We start from the raw sequence: 17,725 nt of genomic DNA on the forward strand, positions 1-17,725 counted from the left end.
AGATTTCGGTGACATTTTAAACTCTCAGCCACTCTTGCTGACAGATGGGCGTTTCAGAATTAACACCTCAACCAAACTCAATTTAAAAATATGGCTTTTTTTTCACCGCGATGTGAAACTGATCCGTCCCCCAGCCCTCCACCATGTTTGGTGAAAATCAGCTTCATAGATTTTACATAATTCTGCAAACAGACGGCCAAATGGCACCAATCACCAGTCCATGCCTCAATTACACGAAGGATTGACAAAATAAAGGACACTTTAGCATCCTGCGTCCTTAAAGAGAATATTATCAGACTTTATGAAGAATGGACTATTGACCATTTTAAAACCTGCATTAAAACCATTTAAAGAAAACGCTAGATCACATCTGCCAGGCAACATACATACAAATTCATCGTAATGAGGATTAAAAAAAAAAAAACAGCTGGAAAAATTCAGCTGCAGACGAGCTGGCAGCCCTGAGGTCACATATGATGTGACGTCTGTTGCTGGAGGTTTTTCAACATTTCTGTTTACCGTAAGGCTTAGTTTATTGTATACTTGATGCATGAACAGTACGCGATGATCAACAATAGGAAGAGTAAACTGTAGTAGCCCGATTTGCGAGGGAGAACGCCGACATTCCTGTTTATATCAGCTGCTTCAAAGACAGCGGATGAGGAGGATTAGGGTGGAGGGAAATATTTGGGCAGCACATTTGTCCTTCTGCCTTGCAACAGTGAACTCATTTGAATACTAATAGAAGAAGTCAAACACTTGATTATTATCACCTATTTTCCCTTTTCAGCAACAGCAGCGGAGCAGCAAAAGTTTTGATACAACGGGTACAAACAATCAATCTGTCCCGGCAGAATTCCTGTTGCGTAATGAAGATTATCGTGTTTCAAATGTGGCCTTTGACCAAATATTAATGTACAAAGGATGACAGATTAAAAAGAGAAGGCATCCCTCTCCAATATTTATCAGATATTTTCTTTCCATCCATCCCTGCGTTTTTCCCCTCTATTTCTGTCTGTCAGCTCTCTGACACCTGGTTCAAAAATGCAAACGGCACATCATCACGCTGTCAGGAGGAAGAACAACTTTTCCTGAAGATGAGAAAACCAGACATTTTTTTTTTTTGTGAAGAAAAAAAAAAGGGGGATTTGGATCGTTTTTGGGGATGTTTCAGTGTCAAACATAACTGAGCCAGTTCAAAGATCTGAAAAAGATATTCTGCAGCTCATCTGGCAACAACAAAGCTTTCATCAGCGGAAAAGTAGGGACTGAGCGCAACATTTTACTTCTACATGATCTCTGACATTAAAAAAAAAAAAAACAACAACTTTGTTTTCCTGATCGAGTGCAGCTGATTTTCTCACTTATCAAACCCCTTCTGTGGTTGATATTGTTACTTGTCAAAGCAATGAAAGCACAGGTGAAATCAATAACATTAATAATGGCTGCATCACATTAAGAGGAGGCGTGGCTCTCGGATTGGGCAATTAGTGGCATGAAGCCGTTGTCGGTGTTATTAATGACACATCGGCTTTTCAAGCTTTTATATTTCCAAACAGACCTCTGCGTTTCCTCCTCATTTCTCTAAAAAAGTAGACAAAGAGTGAAGACATAGATGTCATGTCACCCAACGTTCATAAATCACAAGAGTAGATTAATTTCAGGGGGTTTATTTGGAAGATGGGAGACTTTGCAGCAGCACTAGAAAGCTTCAAATCTTACGACCCACATTTTCATGGTAAAGTGCATTGATTTCTCTTTAGAGAATTCCTTCAACGTGGAGGTTTGAAAGTCAGTGGGATTAAACAAACGATGTGAGGCTGAGTTTTACCAAACATAGTAGAAGGCTGTTCATTGACTGGGTCAAGGAAGAACCCGCTCAATTTTGGAATAGATTAATCAAAGTGGCAACAGGAAATGAGATGGTTTTTTACACTTTGCTGTTCTCCACCCAGTAAGTCGACCAGACCATCTCAAATGTGCTCAGAAACATCTTAAAACGTTGGTGAGGAGGCCGATTTTGATAATCTGCCAAAGAACAGAAAACTCATAACTTCAGCACTGTCCTGAAAACATTGGCATATTAAATGGTAGTCATAGCGCCACCTGGTGGTTACAGGAAGTAATCTTGTGACAAGTATAATTTCATTTCTATCAAAATTACAGGTCCCACATTAGCCTGCTCCTACACGCATGCTCTCGGAGTTCCCTTTATTTAACAAATGAGATTCTATTTACTACTCCTTTGCAGTCTCTCTCTCTCTCTCTCTCTCCCTCGCTCTCTCCCCCCCCCCCCCTCTCTCCCTCTCTCACTCTCACCATGAAGCTCTCCTCCTGCTCCAGCCATCTCTGGTCATCCTCCATCTGCTGTTGCTGCATCATCAGCCTCTCCTCCATTAGCGCCTGTCCAACACATCCAGTGTCCTGTAAAAATTCACGGGCGTTAAATACACACTCTCACTTCTTAACATTTAGAGTTATGTTAGGAAAAGATATGGGAGGAAGAGCTTGATCACCTTAATGACCCTTACTGGCGGACAAATTATTTGATTTATGTGTGCCGCTCTGACGGAGTTGATGTGAAATGCATCAGCTAATGAAAATAATTGCAGGGATCAAGTTGCCATTTAAAATTTTCCTGACTGCTACTTTATTCCTCTGGTCAGAGCTAACTGCGGTCTGTTTGAGCAAACAACTTCAGCATATGTGTGACGAGCCAGCATCTCACTACAGTGAAGAAACCTGCCATGTTTATAGAAAATATAAAGAAAATTACACAAATTGGTATGAAAGATGAGACCTACTGTAGTTTGTTTTAGGTTCAACTGCCAACTGGACAAAGTGTTTCCAATATTTTAAGTCACTTAGCAGTCAGACTGACTGTTGCGGCACCGAGTGACTGATTTTCTGTCTTCTTTGTGTGATTGTTGTGTTTACTCTTGCAAAGCTAGATGCAGCCTGCAGTCCAGTGACAGCTCAAAGAAACTGAAGCTAACAGGAAGCTAACATGTGGTTCACTAATGGATGTGAATTTGATTTGGGCAGCTGATATGTCACAGAAAATATACATCTGCTCTCGCTGCAGCCTGGGGATGTGTGCGTGCGTGTGCGTGTGTACCTCCATGTTTGGGCTCCACAGTGCAGTGTGTTCAGGTCTGTGCTGATTCCAGGAGTCAGAAGGAGGGAAACTGCTTCCTACTCCTCCGACACCTCCATGAGCTGACGGCTGGAGGTGGAAGATGGACGGACAGAAAGAGAAATGAATTATGGGAGGAAATGTAAACAGAAAAACTTTATGCAAAAAAACGCTGCACAGCAACAACTTCCTTGAATAAGTAAAGAAATGTGAGTTATGGGCGCACATGAACAGGAAGTGAAACAACATGACCTATGTAAGATAAACTGATTGAATGATAAATGTAGAAAAATATAAAATATTACTTTCATTGAGAGCTTCTCATAACATTTTTATATAAAAACCATGACAATGCAAGTACACACTTTCAAAAAGGGATTAAGTTTTTATCACAGAGAAAGACAATAGACATCAAACCTAAACCACTTACATTTACTAACTTGCCCCAAAAGTTATTGAAGAGAGAAAACTAGAGAACTATAATTAAAATAGAGCTAAAAATTAAAGAAAAAGAAAAGTACAATGAAATTCAGTCATGAGAACATTTTTAAATTTGAGAGCTAAATACACTTAAACTACTGGAAAGCAAGGGTAAGAATATGAAAGCTTTGACAATGTTAAACTTATTAAATTCCCTAATTTTGCTTCATAAATTCTTCGAAGTCTTTGCTGAGGTAAAAATACTTCATAAATTGATGAGAAACAAACTCCACTGTCGCGACTCTGATGATTGAAACTTTCTTTGTGTTGTGAAGTGAATCCCATGCTACCAAACATACAGATGTTATTCTAACTTGTGATATGAAACACACTCCATATTAGGACACAAAAGAGAGAGAGAGAGAGAGAGAGAGAGAGAGAGAGAGAGAGAGAGAGAGAGAGAGAGAGAGAGAGGCCCTGATTTGTGTGTGTGTGTGTGTGTGTGTGTGTGTGTGTGTGTGTGTGTGTGTGTGTGTGTGTGCACGCATAAGAGGGGCTTTTAGCACTACAGGAAATGCCTGCTGTCTGCTGCATTTATGAGAAGAGGAATAACTCCAGTCATTTTCTCTCCTCACCCCCGACTTCCAACGCATTTAATCCAGACGCTACCAGCAACTGGACATTTCAAGGCCGATTGTTAAAAAACAGATTTATAGAAATGGATTTGAAGTTTTTTCCCATTATTACGGAATGCACTGGTCTGTTTTTTAGATGTGATAGAATTTCTTTGTAATAAAATTGACTGCATATTATATACAATATATATATATAAAGGGTCAGATTCATTCATTTCTCCTCCAAAGCCCAAGCATTGTAAAAAGGTATAAAGCTCTTTAAGTTTACATCCAAATTCAGAATCCAGAATCAAAATTATCAACATCACGTCGGGGAACTGGCAAGGAACAACGTGTCTCTCCTTAAACAACTGTTAATATGAAACAATATACAGTATGTTTATGGCTTCTCCTGTTAATATCTTCAACCTGATGAAGGTCCACGCTCAACCAAAAGTTTGCCAGGAGAGAAAAAGTGAGTTTGGCGGTTCCTACACTCCTAGAAATATAATATCTTCTTGGTCATTTTACATTAGCCACTGTTTTTGAAACGGTACAGTAGCATTCCTGAAGTACTCAATTTCCCTCTTGTTGCTATGCTCTAAAACCTCTGCAAGTCAGAGGAAAACGTTGCTGCAGATGACACAGTGGATGAACAGGAACAGAAGAGTACAGTTTCCTCACCACGAGAGCTGTGTGTGTGTGTGTGTGTGTGTGTGTGTGTGTGTGTTTTCTTTACCGGGAAATGGTTGTGTTGGGGGCTGGAGAAGAAGCCTTCACTGGAGCGAGGACTAGGGTAACCTGGTCTGCTGGGCTGGAAAGAGAAATATAACAGTTGGTTTCAGGCGACAGAAGTCGAGTGATATCCAGGCTAAAGAGATAAAATCAACACCCAGTCTTACTTTAGGCGGAGCCTCATCAGACCCTCCAGAGTCCCAGGACACCGTGACTTGTCGTCTCATTTCCATTCGAAGTCTCTCCTCTTGTTGAAGCTTTTCTTCCTCCAGTATGGTGCTACACAATTCACATGCAAAGAACTCATCTGAACAGGTTCTCTCCTTTTATATGCTCATACATGTTTTTTTGTTTTTTTTTTTCCCAGCACAACTGCACATAAAAGCCTGTGACATCATGAATGCCACAGAAAAAATATAAAGGCCGAGATGATTAGTGATGGTAAACACTCAACTCTACAACTCTTATTCAAAGATGATTTGATTTCACCGTTATTTTTTCTATATCAGAATATTCTTTTTACTTCCCTTGATGACCGAATCAAACAACAAAACATAAACTACAACATGTACCATATCAGACATGACATGGGCCACATTGTAAGATGAATCAAATTTCTACTCAGGTTGAGACGAGTTCATCATCAACTGCACATGATGGACTCCGTGGTGACTGATATTCAGCAATTCTGCATACAAGAACCCCTGGAAGTACCTGAGTTGTGTTTTGAGTTCGGTGAATCGCGGGCGTTTGCTGGGGTCATAAGACCAACATTTGGTCATTAAACTGTAGAGGGTGGGCGGGCACTGGGGAGGCATAGCCAGTCGCTCACCGTTCTCTATCCTGCCAATCACATCATTGTTTTTCACACCTTGGAAGGGCTTTATGCCGTACATCAGGATCTCCCACATACAGACGCCTTCACACAAACACAGGAGGAAAGCACACTTAGGATAATGGATGATAAAATCAGATATAACACGTGTAATATGATGTAAAGCTGTTTTTCCCTGAAACAACCCAATCTAACTCACCAAACATCCAGACATCACTGGCAGAGGTGAATCTCCTGAAGTTGATGGATTCAGGAGCCATCCATTTGATAGGAAGTTTACCTTTAGAGGCTGAGACACAGAGGGAGCCACTTTAATAACCAACAGAGGTCTAGACCAGATTAGAGGAAGACAGAGGCTGGATAGGTTCAACAGGAGGTTCATATAGCCTCATCCCACCAGTAGATGGCGGTAAAGTCCCACTGATTAGAACAGACATTCACAGGCACAAAACAGGGATGTTTTCAAGAACTTGTCTGGTCTCAGGTCAGCAAGAAGCAAATCAAAGTCAGCAGTTTGTCTGGTTAAGAAAAAAATCCATGTTCTATGTTATGGCCTCACACATGCGTCCGGGTGTGGGTTTGCAATGAGTTGCTGTTCCAAATGTCTCTGTTTACCTTTGTAGTAGGAGCTGTCCTCCATGTATCGTGACAGGCCGAAGTCTCCCAGCATCACACAGTCGACTGAAGAGACCAGCACATTTCGAGCTGCAATGTCCCTGCAAATCAAGTGGAGCAGTGGTGGGTTTGACCCGAATCATTTATGTTGAGCCCAAAACAATCACGCAGAGACAAGCAATTTTTATTATTAAGCTGTAAATGCACTGGATATATGATTGTTAGCAACATGAATGTACCAAAAACATTCAGTCCTTATGTATTTTGTCATTTCTGTTGCTCTAAATGAAAGAAGACCAAAAGACATGGTGTGATGACATCATAAAGGAACATGGGCCTAGCATTTAAATGCTAACTTCCTACAAGACACAGGAACTGTGGCTAACATTGAGAGCAAGCAATACACAAGACATTTAACACAAAAGTCTAGTTTTTTGGGGGGCATTTTAATAAAGACATGTTGAATATTACAACTTTAAAAGAGCATAGAGAGCAATTAATCCCACTAAAACTATTCTGAGATTTTAAGATGTCCAACAAAAGTTTCAGGTTTCTTAACATTTATTTCCATGGTGATGATGGTAATTAAGTGATTCCAAAGAATACAGTCTTACTGTCTGAGCCCACAGTTATTCCTGTCACATCTGATTAAGTGTGTGTGTGTGTGTGTGTGTGTGTGTGTGTGTGCGCGTGTGTGTGTGTGTGTGTGCGCGCGCACATGCTCGTGTTGGGCGTGTACCTGTGTACGAAGCGTTTGCTCTCCAGATACGCCAGAGCTGTGCTGAGCTGGTAGGCAAACAGAATCAGAGAGGCCAAGTCCAGGCTGTATTTCCTCACCTGAAGGAACGAGCGCAGCTGGACGGAGGAAGACAGATGGAGAAGAAACACGAAACAGGGATGAGAAGGTTGACGGAATAAAAGTTGTAGGTGACGTGTTTCTGTTTTTATAAAGTCTCGACTCAGACGTACCTCTCCGAGGGTACAGAGCTCCATGATGATCCACACCGGGTTTTCTGTGATCACTCCGATCAGTTTAACAATGTGAGGGTGGTCAAACTGACGCATCGTCACTGCCACGAAAAAAAAATTCATATTTGCACATGCACTGGGTATAAAAAAAAAAAAAAAAAAAAATTTCAAATGAGTCATGACTGTGGTCTTACATGCTTCTTGTAGGAACTTTTCTCTGACGCTGTCTGACGTACAGTTCTTGCAGGTCTTGATAGCGACAGGTAGAGCAGGTTTGTCCTGCAGGATAAACAGGTCCAGCTCAAAGGTCAGCAGATTCTAAATTTATTCATCAGTGTTGCACCAGTGTGATTGTGTGTATTTGTACATACCGGAGTGTTGTAGACTCCTTGGTGGACATCTCCAAACTGACCCTCTCCTATGCAGCGACCCAACTCTATCCTGTCCCTTTGGATCTCGTAGTCCCGCGCTGAGAGAGGAGGGAAACAGAAGAGATGAAGAGGTGAGGAGGGATAAAGAGACAGAAAGGGATGGAAGATTTCCTTTCAGTCAATGAGGTTTTTTTCTTTAAATGCAGTGTAAACCATGACACGACACTTTGGATGGTAAAAATTCACCAAGGAAAAACATTAAAATAGATTTCTTCATAATTGCCCTCATTGATAAAACACACCAGCAACCAGATCTGACCAGGTTTATCCACCCAGAGTAGATTCCTCTCCCTTAACAACTCTAAACAATGGTTATATTGACATGGAGAGCAATAATCCATTTCCTAACAACCCCAAATAGAATAAGCTCATTGACTGAGACGTGGAGTTTTCTGATCAAAGTCACATTATCAAAGCGTACACAAGAGGTTTTGCAATGTCTTTTTGGGCACAACTTTCAGTGTTATCAACGAGAAAAAGGTACCAGCCGCATCATGACAAAAATGGTGTCAGGTCAAATTCGAGGACACTCGTAGAACGGAGCGGCTTCATGTGGGTCTTCAGTCATTCATTGAACTTTGATTCAAAACCATGTCAACAAGAATATGAAGAATATTCTATAAAGAATGAAAGTAAACACCTTCATCAATTTTTTTTCTTAATTTGAAGAAGCTCAAGCATTGGTTTACTGCTGTCCATGTAAACAAAGGCAATAGCCGACATGCATACCGCAACATTTAAACACATCAAGAGGAATTAAACCATTCTGTCAGGCAAACGTACGGCATTCACATGCGAACCAGTTTACATTTTCTGTTCATTTACATGCTGACTGAGGGGGGGCACAAAGAAAAATGTAACAAATAAGCTGTTGTGCTCTGTACGTTGCTGAAAGTTTAGAGGATGGTAATAATCTGCTATTCCAGAGTAACCTTTTTATGTCAGGTATGTCCGATGAATTTGAATGAACCTGGTTGTGTTTGCAACTGACATCCTTTGACATTTAAACTTGGAGATGTGTGCATACAATATTTCTGACTTGTTCAATAGGTCATGAACCTTGTAAAGAGAGGTACAATAATGTCAGTGTTCAACTGATTGCAACAAAAAACCTAAACTACAACCAAACCTGAAGGGCACTGAATTATGAGAAACGTACGGCCGGATCGTCCAGCCCTGCCATGAGGTTAATAAAACTCCTGAAGTCAGATTCATCTGATCCTACATCGTCTTCTGATTGGCTCTCTTCTTCAATTCTAACCTTAGACAAAATTAATAACATTCTACCAAATACTGAGCTCCAAAAGTTCACATAAATGCCTATAGGATACCCATATTCTTTGCCAGGTACTAATGATGAATGACTGAGCCACATTCATTCATTTCAATAAAAAAAAAAGGATAGCATAAATGTAAGAAGCTTCCCCATATAATTTAATCAGGTGTCCAGCAAAGAAAAATACCAACAAAACTGTAAAATGTCAAGGCATTTCAGATTGTCAGGATGAGAGAGACGGGGAGTTTTACCTTCAACTATTCCATAGCTCACTGCGGTGGCGGTGGGGAAAAGAGGAAGAAAGAAAGATGAAAAGAGGCAGAGAGCCAGACGGCTGCTTTAAGATTGAAAATAGCTCAGAAAACACACACATTCAGACACAGCTTTTTGCCCCCCCTTGACCTGAATACACTCAGTTTACATATTTCATACATGTACATATTTATACATACAGCAGCCAGCATGACACGAACAGTCATACAAACTCAGACACAGCGTAGGAAAATATGTCAGAAGTTTACATAAAGTCTGTTAAGAGGAAGTTACCGAAAGAGGATAGAAGGAGACCAAAAAAAAAAAATCCAGCGAAAAAGAAGAATAACAGCAGAACACAGAGAAGATAGAAAAAGACTGAGGGAGGAGAGAAGAACATTTTCAAAGTTGGCCACGCAATCAGAAACATGCTCTGCACCAGCCAAAACATCCACCTTAAAACTATTGACACACTGGCCTGAAGCCACTCGGGACAGTTCAGGCTTGTGAATGGATACGGCAGATGTATCGTGTCGCTAACCAACTGGAGGTGTTTAGGACGAGCTGATGAGTCTCTGACCTCCAGCTGCTGTTTATACAAGAGAGTTAAACTGGCCTGTCTTTCATTAGCCACTACCTCACAAGATAAAAGTTTCATGCTGCTCCGTAGAGCTTCCCTGTGTGAGTGTGTTTCTTGAAAAATACTCACACCACACACAGCTGACTAGACAGCAGAAGATCTTTGTTTGACAGCGAAAGAATTCAGGACACGGTTACTTTGTTCTCATTTACCAGCAAAATATAAGCTGACAGTGTATTGAAGTTGAAAGTGAAATTTAAGTGAGTGACTTACTGGAGGGCATGGTGTACGTGTCCTCTTCATCAACTATCTCAGCATAGTCATCCGTCTCTGCAAAATTAGATACACAGTAATTAAATCTCTGACATCACAAGAATGCTAAAAACAACATAAAACAATAAACATGCAAAGACGTAACGAACAGAACGAACACTGATCTGTTTACCATGCGGCTACGATAGCATGTTGCTAATGCTAACACCTCACTGTTTCAATAACTCCTGTGGAAAGCAAACCCCATGCAGCTCCGCTCATTCCCTCTCACCCCTTTCTCTCTCTCTCTCTCTCTCTCACACACACACACACACACACACACACACACACACACACACACACACACACACACACACACACTAGGCTTGGAGAGTCAGCTGAGCATGATATGTGCATATCTGTCTGTTTGAGAGCAGCTGGTTTTCAGGGAGTCACTGTGGCAGCGGAGGGGTGGAAGGAAAGAAAAAATAAGAGGAAGAGGGCAGACAGAGTGAGTTCAAGTAGACAATAAGAGAGCAGGAAAGAGGAGCCAGTCAAAAAGATAAGAGCGGAGAGAGAGAATAAAACAGAACCTGAGGAAGAGTAGAAACAGATGGTAGCATTTAGGATTAAATCTGTGCCGAATAAGACAGATAGGCAGAGAGAGGCAGAGAGAAGAGAGCCAACAGGAAAAGGAGAGGGAAGGATGGACTGAGTCTATCCTAACCAGATGGCGGCGTTTAAAATAAAATCAGTGTGCAGAGTCAGCTGTTAGCAGCAAGTCAAACATCTGCTGTCCTGAACGCTGCCCTCACGGCTCTGTTCTGGATTCATCAGGAGCTGTGTGAACTAAAGTTCCAAGATTTATCAGACAGCTACAGAATCCAGGTTACCTTGAGGTCACAAGTTTATTATCATATCATCTTAATATAACTAATCTGTTTTATCTGTGATATCGGCATCTATCTTTGTCATTATCTTAAGAAAACAAAGTTGTATTCTCAAGAAAATGTAACCTGTCATGCGAAGAATACATTTGACAACAGGTTATTTAGTTATTTTGACATAACGCAACTATCAACAGTATTAAAATCGTTATAACAATCCCGGCTGTTCTCGGCTTCCATAGAAATCCATTTCTAAAGCATGCTTTATTCAAGAAACTTTGCAAAGCTGACATGAGGAGTACGCGAGTGAAAGCCGCTAGTTTAGTGGCTAATAGTGTGGCAGCAGGCTGGAGAGGGCATTTCATAAGCTATCATATAGGTAGTGAAAAGAATCGTTTAAGATAATGATAAAGATGCTTATTTGCAGATGTTCTTCAGGTTGTCTTGCAAAATCCACCTTCCAGCGTCCTTCGAGCTCTTAAAGCTCCAAGGTTTTATCATTTTTCTTGTTACTTGTCATGTGAAACACTTCAAAAAGTCACAGCCTTTTCTGATATCATTGCTGCCCATCATTTATAGTTTACAGGGATTCTAAGAGGGGAGAGAAGCCTTTAAAAATATCTTCATATGAACTGGAATAAAACTTACAGCGCTGCGTGTGTCACTGCTGCTAAAATGTGTTTAATTGGACGAACTGATAATAAACAGCATGCATTTCAACAAGAGTTTTCTTTTTTTATTATTGACTGAAGTTTATTTGATAAAACAGCAACAGGAAAGCAGTCTAACTGTTTTATGAATTATATTTTAAGACTCATCATGATAAAAAGCATCCAGTGGGTTTCAAACAAAACAAAGTTTTCTTTCCCATTAAATCTGCTGGTTCCTTCAAAGAGTTCAGTTTTCAATCTTTTTTTAAACAGATGTTTGTAAGCTGTGAGGTTCCATGTTTGTATCGCTCCCATGTGGTTTTGGATTTATTCTCAAGTTTCAACTCTTTCTAAGTTTGACTGGTTGAGCTTGTCGCTTTTCTACTCTCAGTGGAGGGAAAATGTGGATGTGAGTGTGTGTGAGTGAGATCTAGTTTGCCCATTATAGCAAGGAATGCACCCTCTCTTGAATCCAGCAAACCTCTCCCTACTCTACTGTGTGTCTGCATGAGTGTGCATGAATATATGAGTCTACGTGTGTGTGTGTGTGTGTGTGTGTGTGTGTGTGTGTGTGTGTGTGTGTGTGTGTGTGTGTGTGTGTAGAGAGAAAAGTTTGGAGTAGTTCCCTTAAAGAGAAATACCACTAAATTCACGTTTTAGTGTTGTTCTTGTTGTTAAAAGCAACACATATTTCAAATTCAGTGGTAATTCGCCACAGACACAAACAGCTTAAAATACGTTTGTAAAATAGAAAGCTTCTGTGGCTGCTAACAGACTTATCATGTTTCCAATCACTGAAACATGAGAAACAACACATTCAGCTAAATAATCATTGCATTTAGAACATTCTAAACTATTTCAGTCAAGCTAGATGTGTACAAGACACACATACATCATACTCTATATTATATTATATATATATATATATATATATATATATATATATTGTGTAGTTCAAGAGTTAAAGAAGGAAGAACGCATGCATAACCATTCACCCACACACACTGCACCACATTGGTGGACACGAGAAAGAAGCAGCCGAAAGACTGATAAACAAAACAACAGCATAACTTTACCATCCCCACTAAGATCTTCTGCAGGGTCCAGGAGAGCATGCAGGAAACGGTACGGCAGAGGAGGAGGAGGGACATAACGGAGAAACGCAAAAAGAGAGAGAGAAAGAGAGAGAGAGAGAGAGACAGACAGACAGTGGGAGAGAGAAAGCAAGAGGCAGAGGTGTGAGAGAGAGAGAGAGAGAGAGAGAGAGAGAGAGAGAGACAGACAGAGAAAGAGAGAGAGAAAGGTTAGAGCATGGAGAGCCTTGAAACAGCATGATGTTGCAGGATCTGCAAATCCAAACACTCAGCAGGCAGTTAGTTAAGATCCAAAATACATCCAGAAGAAACACAACAAGGAATCTCTGTTAAGGCTGTGCGCGCGCACGCACACACGCACACAGGTAAAATGAACAAGTGCAAGAAACAGTGGAAACATACAAGATAAGAAGTGTTTAGACTCTGGTACGTCTGTGTGAGGAGCAGTATGTGTCAAGCAGTTAGCGTTAGCAGCAGGGGATGCAGCTGAGTTGAACATGCAAACTCCAGTGGTGAATATGAAGCAACCCGCAGAGTTGGAAACTCCACACTTCTTCTGCTTCATTGCAGCTTCAAATGAGGGTTCATTTTGAGGGCAACTTCCCGGTTTCAAGCACTGTTCTCACTACACCACTGCAACCAGACAGACGTGATTGTGTTACTGTAAATGATTTATTAAAACTCCATAAATGAACCAGGAAGAGCGCTACTGTTTCACAGAGAAACTCCACTTGGACCGTCCTTGCAATCGAGTGGGGATACTCTGACCTGAGCCAGACAGAACCTGACAGTAAACAAGAGCTTGTACTCTTGACAAAAATGTATGTTCAGGCAGGCTCATACACATCAGCTCGACAAGCCCACTTCACATGGTACTTTTGTGTTCTTGTGTGAAAAAAATAAATAAAAATGTCAGACGATCACTGACCTGTGAGTGTGCTGTGACTGTTCATGTAGAGTTTTATCTTGCATGAACTTGGTCGGACTCAGGGCTGAGCCGTACCTGACACTGGCAACCTTGACCCTGTCTACCTGACATTCAATGAGATGCAGTGACCTTTTCCCTAAAGAGTAAAGAGGCTTATTGGAACATTTAAGCTCACAAACTAACTGAAAAATTACATTTAGATTTGATTGGTTTATTTTCCTGTTTCACAACTGTTAGAACATTAAAGAAACTGCAGGGCTAAGTTCTAACATGACCACGGATCTTCTAAGTCAGTGACTTTAAGCAAAAAATATAAAACTCTACAAGTTGGATGAGCACTAACTATGCTTGCGTGTCACATTTAGAGCCAGCAAAAAAAAAAAAAAAAAAGTTTGGATGGTTTGTTCAAATGTCAACAACAAACCGGTTTCTGTCCAGATTCATGACTTAATTCCTGCCACTGATGGCGGCTGTGGAAGCCACTAATGGACACTTGCCCGAGGACACTTGAACGGAGCAGATACATGGAGATTAAACACAGATCATCTTTGTAAAAAACAATCTCTCTAACCACTTGGCCACCACGCCAAGTGAATTGAGCTCTGCCTCTTCAATTTAACTGACATAAAACGGTGAAAAAGACGATTAAAATAACCGAACTGTGACCTCAACAGCGAGGCATGTGCTCAGCCGAGACATGAGAGTACCATTTTTGCTGTTTGCGTTGGGGCAGGCCACATCATTTAAATATGTTTAAAAAAAATTTAATAAAAAAAAGCAAACTGTTATCATCATCCAAGACTCTTATAACTCTCAGACAGTATCATCCAAAAATACTGGTCTCTTCTGGAGAGTACAAGCTGTTATTTGCAGCAACACTGGAGGAATCGTGCTTAAGCCTGAATTAGTACAATCAATCAAGCAGTGAGAGAAAAAAGGCAGTTTTGAAGAGGGAACCTTTAAAATTTAGATAGACTGTGATGCAGAGATCCTTAACGGACAAAAACATTTTTATTTCCAAAATTAGTGCCAATAAAATAATCTTTTTCACCACCAATGAGGAGTTAAAAAGCACAAAAGCTCATTCACAGTTCACACTGATCTTCTTTCAAATCGTACGACTATTTTGCTTTATCTTTTTGCTTTGTGTTCTTGCAAAGAAGCATTAACCTATGAAAATGATTGTCTAAATTAGAGAACCTCCTACATCACAATTGAGTGCCCCTCTTCCAAACTGCCTAAATAAAGAACCAAAGATACCATTGGGTGGCGAATCTGAACAGAAGACAAAAGGGAGGAGGAAACGTCGCGCCTTGGTTGGCTTAGGAGGTGTCGGAGTCACTAGGTCTGTAGCCAATCAGGCAGGAAAAACAACAAGAGTGGGTGAGAGAAAGAGAGATAGACAGAAAACAGAGTGAATGGGAGTGAGTAGAAAAAGAGACCGGGAGTAAACAAAAGTAAGCAGGAGAGAGAGTGAGGAGGGGGCGTACCAACAGAGGGAAAATGAATAAGAGATGACAAGACAGGCAGAAAACATGAGTGATGGAAAAAACAGATGTCAGCGGAAATGGGAAGAGTTGGAGCTGAGGACGCTATCAGAGACTGTGCTTATCTCTCCACCAAACCAGTCAATGAATGAGTGCAGGATTTTCATCTTACCTGAAACAGAGATAGCTCTCACTCCACTCCTGACTGCCTCTAACTTTTTCTCATTATTAGACAGTCTAGATGAGAGGGGAGGAAATGGAAACATATCGCACGTTAGTCAAACATTACACCACAAAATGAAATATACATCTAAGCCTCTTTAACATACATCAAGCCAGAGACTTGGAATCTGTTCTTCAGAGGTCTGTAGAAGAAGAGACAATTTAGACAAACCCTCAATGTTTTAATTATCTCTCTGCATTTCTTGCGGTGTCTCTCTTTCTCTCAGAGTCAGCTGAGCTCTACAACTATCTCCACAACACAGGCTACAACAGGCAGAGAGAGAAAAGAGACACAGTGAGGGGAAGAGAGACTCTGAGTGAGAGACCAGGAGAAAGAGGAGGAGACTACACAAGTGTTTGAAAACCCCAAGTGGAAAATATTTGGCTCCTAAACTTATCTCCTTATTTGACCAGCAATCGAGAGAAGGAAGGAGAGAGAGAAAGAGAGAGAGAGAGAAAGACAGACAGAGAGAGAGAGAGACAGACAGACAGAGAGAGATTTGAGTTGAAATTACAAAAAAGTAGGAAAAAATATTTAAACTAGTGAAGGTAAGGTTTGACCACACACAGAGAAGCACACGGCTGCTGCAGTCAAATACACAAACACAGTGAATTCCGTGCTTCATGGGAAGTACCGTCATTTCCCTTGAAGGTTATGATGTGTAAAGCACCAGCCAACTGTCCAGTCCATTCATACTCCAGAAAAAAAAACAGGGCAGAACTCTTTTTTAGTTGATCCTCTATTGGGTCCATATAATCTGTTAAAAAAGGTTAAATACCAACTGCAGGGGAATACGCAAATTCTAACATCAGATGAAAGAAAGAGAAGTTCAAAATAACACTACCTTTTAGAGCTCGCAGGCGGAAACTATCTATTAACGTTATATTTGCGGAACTATTTTTTTTTCGCATAAAAGCAAAAAAAAACAGCCACATTGAAATCTTAATTTATATCAATGACACTAATATTGACACGAATATTTTTCATTATGGTTTGTCATGAGCTGCACTTTGGATACGCTTGAATCCAAAGGAGGTCAGTGCGACTGGTTTGCTAGCGAATGAAAAAGCCTCTGGGCAGCGTCACTGTTCCATGCTCTAATGTTGGACTGAGGGTCGACCGGACCAGACACTTTCAGACCAAGCAGGAACTCAGTTATAGGAACGAGGCACCTGAGAGCTGCCCCGAGAACTGCTTTACCTCTGGGGCCTTTTTTCTGTTTGTATTCACATCGCCAGTAGATACACTCAGGTGACGTAAGCCGACAGTAGGTGTAGGTAGTTTTCTCCTCACGACGCTGGTGTTTACGAGTGAGCTGCTGTTTTTACAAACTGCAGTTACTGGTACTGTGTCGGCTTGTCTTTGACCAGTCAACGAACACTTATGTCACTGTGAGTTCCTGTTGTGATGGGAAAGTACTGTACCCACCCTGAGGTTGGAGCTAAAACGGTTCCACAAAACAAAGTTTCTGGAATGAAATGGTTACCAGTACCTGAAGTACAGATACACTAAAATCTTGGTACTTTCCCCATCAGTTCCAGGAACTAGGAAATGGTTCCTCTGGTCCAGAGGCACATTTGTATTGTATTTCTCACTAAAACATCTTCTCAGGAAAGCAATTATGACTAAACATAGATGAATGAAAACCTTGGAGACACAAATGTCTGATGTCAATGACAGGAGGACTGACCTCAGTCATTCGAGGCCGAAGCACCAGAACACACATGACCACGAATGGGCCGTTAATGTGTCATTAATGACATTATACTGTTGTATTCGAAACTGTGATACTGTTACATCATGTGTGATTTGCCTGTTAACTGTGAAGTCTTCAGGTTAATCACCTCATGTTATTTACAATGAAAGACAGAGAAGAACTTACTTTGGTAAAGAGGGCAGCGCTCTCTCTCCCTCTAGAGGACAGAAACACACATTGTTGATGACAGTCTATAAAACAACTCCAAACTATAAAAAGAAGTCTGAATGCCCGTGTGATGAATAAAGGAAATTTAACTGGTTCAGAGGGTGTAATAAACTCAGGATGCTCCTCCACGGTGCCACGGTAGAGTCAGTCCTCACATTATCTATGATTACCTGGTCAGGTAATCTTCTGTTCAACGTAAAAAAAATTTTTTGCAGGGTTCCAAAGCACTGAATAGAAAGTGGGGAACTGTACCTTTCTGTGCTCGCACAATGAAGGAGTGGGTTTCCATGGTGATGAGCCGACAGTAACCATCAATCAAGTCAGCCAAGTTCTCTGCCATGGTCAGCGATGCGGTCGTGACTGTGAGAGGCTACACACATGAGGACACACACACACACACGCCTGTCACAAAGAGCC

General features: G+C 41.0%; 1 protein-coding gene across 7 annotated transcripts in view; it reads right to left on the reverse strand.

Annotated features, from left to right (window-relative positions):
- ptk2aa (protein tyrosine kinase 2aa) overlaps positions 1-17,725 on the reverse strand; it is a 50,553-nt gene that overhangs the window by 7,785 nt on the left and 25,043 nt on the right. For 2 of the 7 annotated variants that reach the window (XM_086194357.1, XM_086194355.1), the window contains 18 exons: positions 17,561-17,678; positions 17,267-17,297; positions 15,491-15,526; positions 15,334-15,398; positions 12,729-12,746; positions 10,137-10,193; positions 9,283-9,303; positions 7,696-7,793; positions 7,519-7,603; positions 7,325-7,425; positions 7,095-7,210; positions 6,356-6,456; positions 5,940-6,029; positions 5,620-5,824; positions 5,073-5,184; positions 4,910-4,984; positions 3,119-3,226; positions 2,320-2,424 (listed from right to left, as the gene is read on the reverse strand). In XM_086194357.1, the coding sequence (XP_086050483.1) occupies positions 2,320-2,424; positions 3,119-3,226; positions 4,910-4,984; positions 5,073-5,184; positions 5,620-5,824; positions 5,940-6,029; positions 6,356-6,456; positions 7,095-7,210; positions 7,325-7,425; positions 7,519-7,603; positions 7,696-7,793; positions 9,283-9,303; positions 10,137-10,193; positions 12,729-12,746; positions 15,334-15,398; positions 15,491-15,526; positions 17,267-17,297; positions 17,561-17,678 (1,542 nt within the window). Of the gene's footprint in view, positions 1-2,319; positions 2,425-3,118; positions 3,227-4,909; positions 4,985-5,072; positions 5,185-5,619; positions 5,825-5,939; positions 6,030-6,355; positions 6,457-7,094; positions 7,211-7,324; positions 7,426-7,518; positions 7,604-7,695; positions 7,794-9,282; positions 9,304-10,136; positions 10,194-12,728; positions 12,747-14,934; positions 15,022-15,333; positions 15,399-15,490; positions 15,527-17,266; positions 17,298-17,560; positions 17,679-17,725 lie in introns of all 7 variants that reach the window. The other 5 variants (XM_086194359.1, XM_086194361.1, XM_086194356.1 and 2 more) reach the window with 3 other exon arrangements.

Source organism: Aulostomus chinensis, chromosome 22, assembly GCF_037954235.1.
Source record: "Aulostomus chinensis isolate RoL2024-O1b breed Wild chromosome 22, RoL_Achi_v1.0, whole genome shotgun sequence".
Taxonomy (NCBI): Eukaryota; Metazoa; Chordata; class Actinopteri; order Syngnathiformes; family Aulostomidae; genus Aulostomus; species Aulostomus chinensis.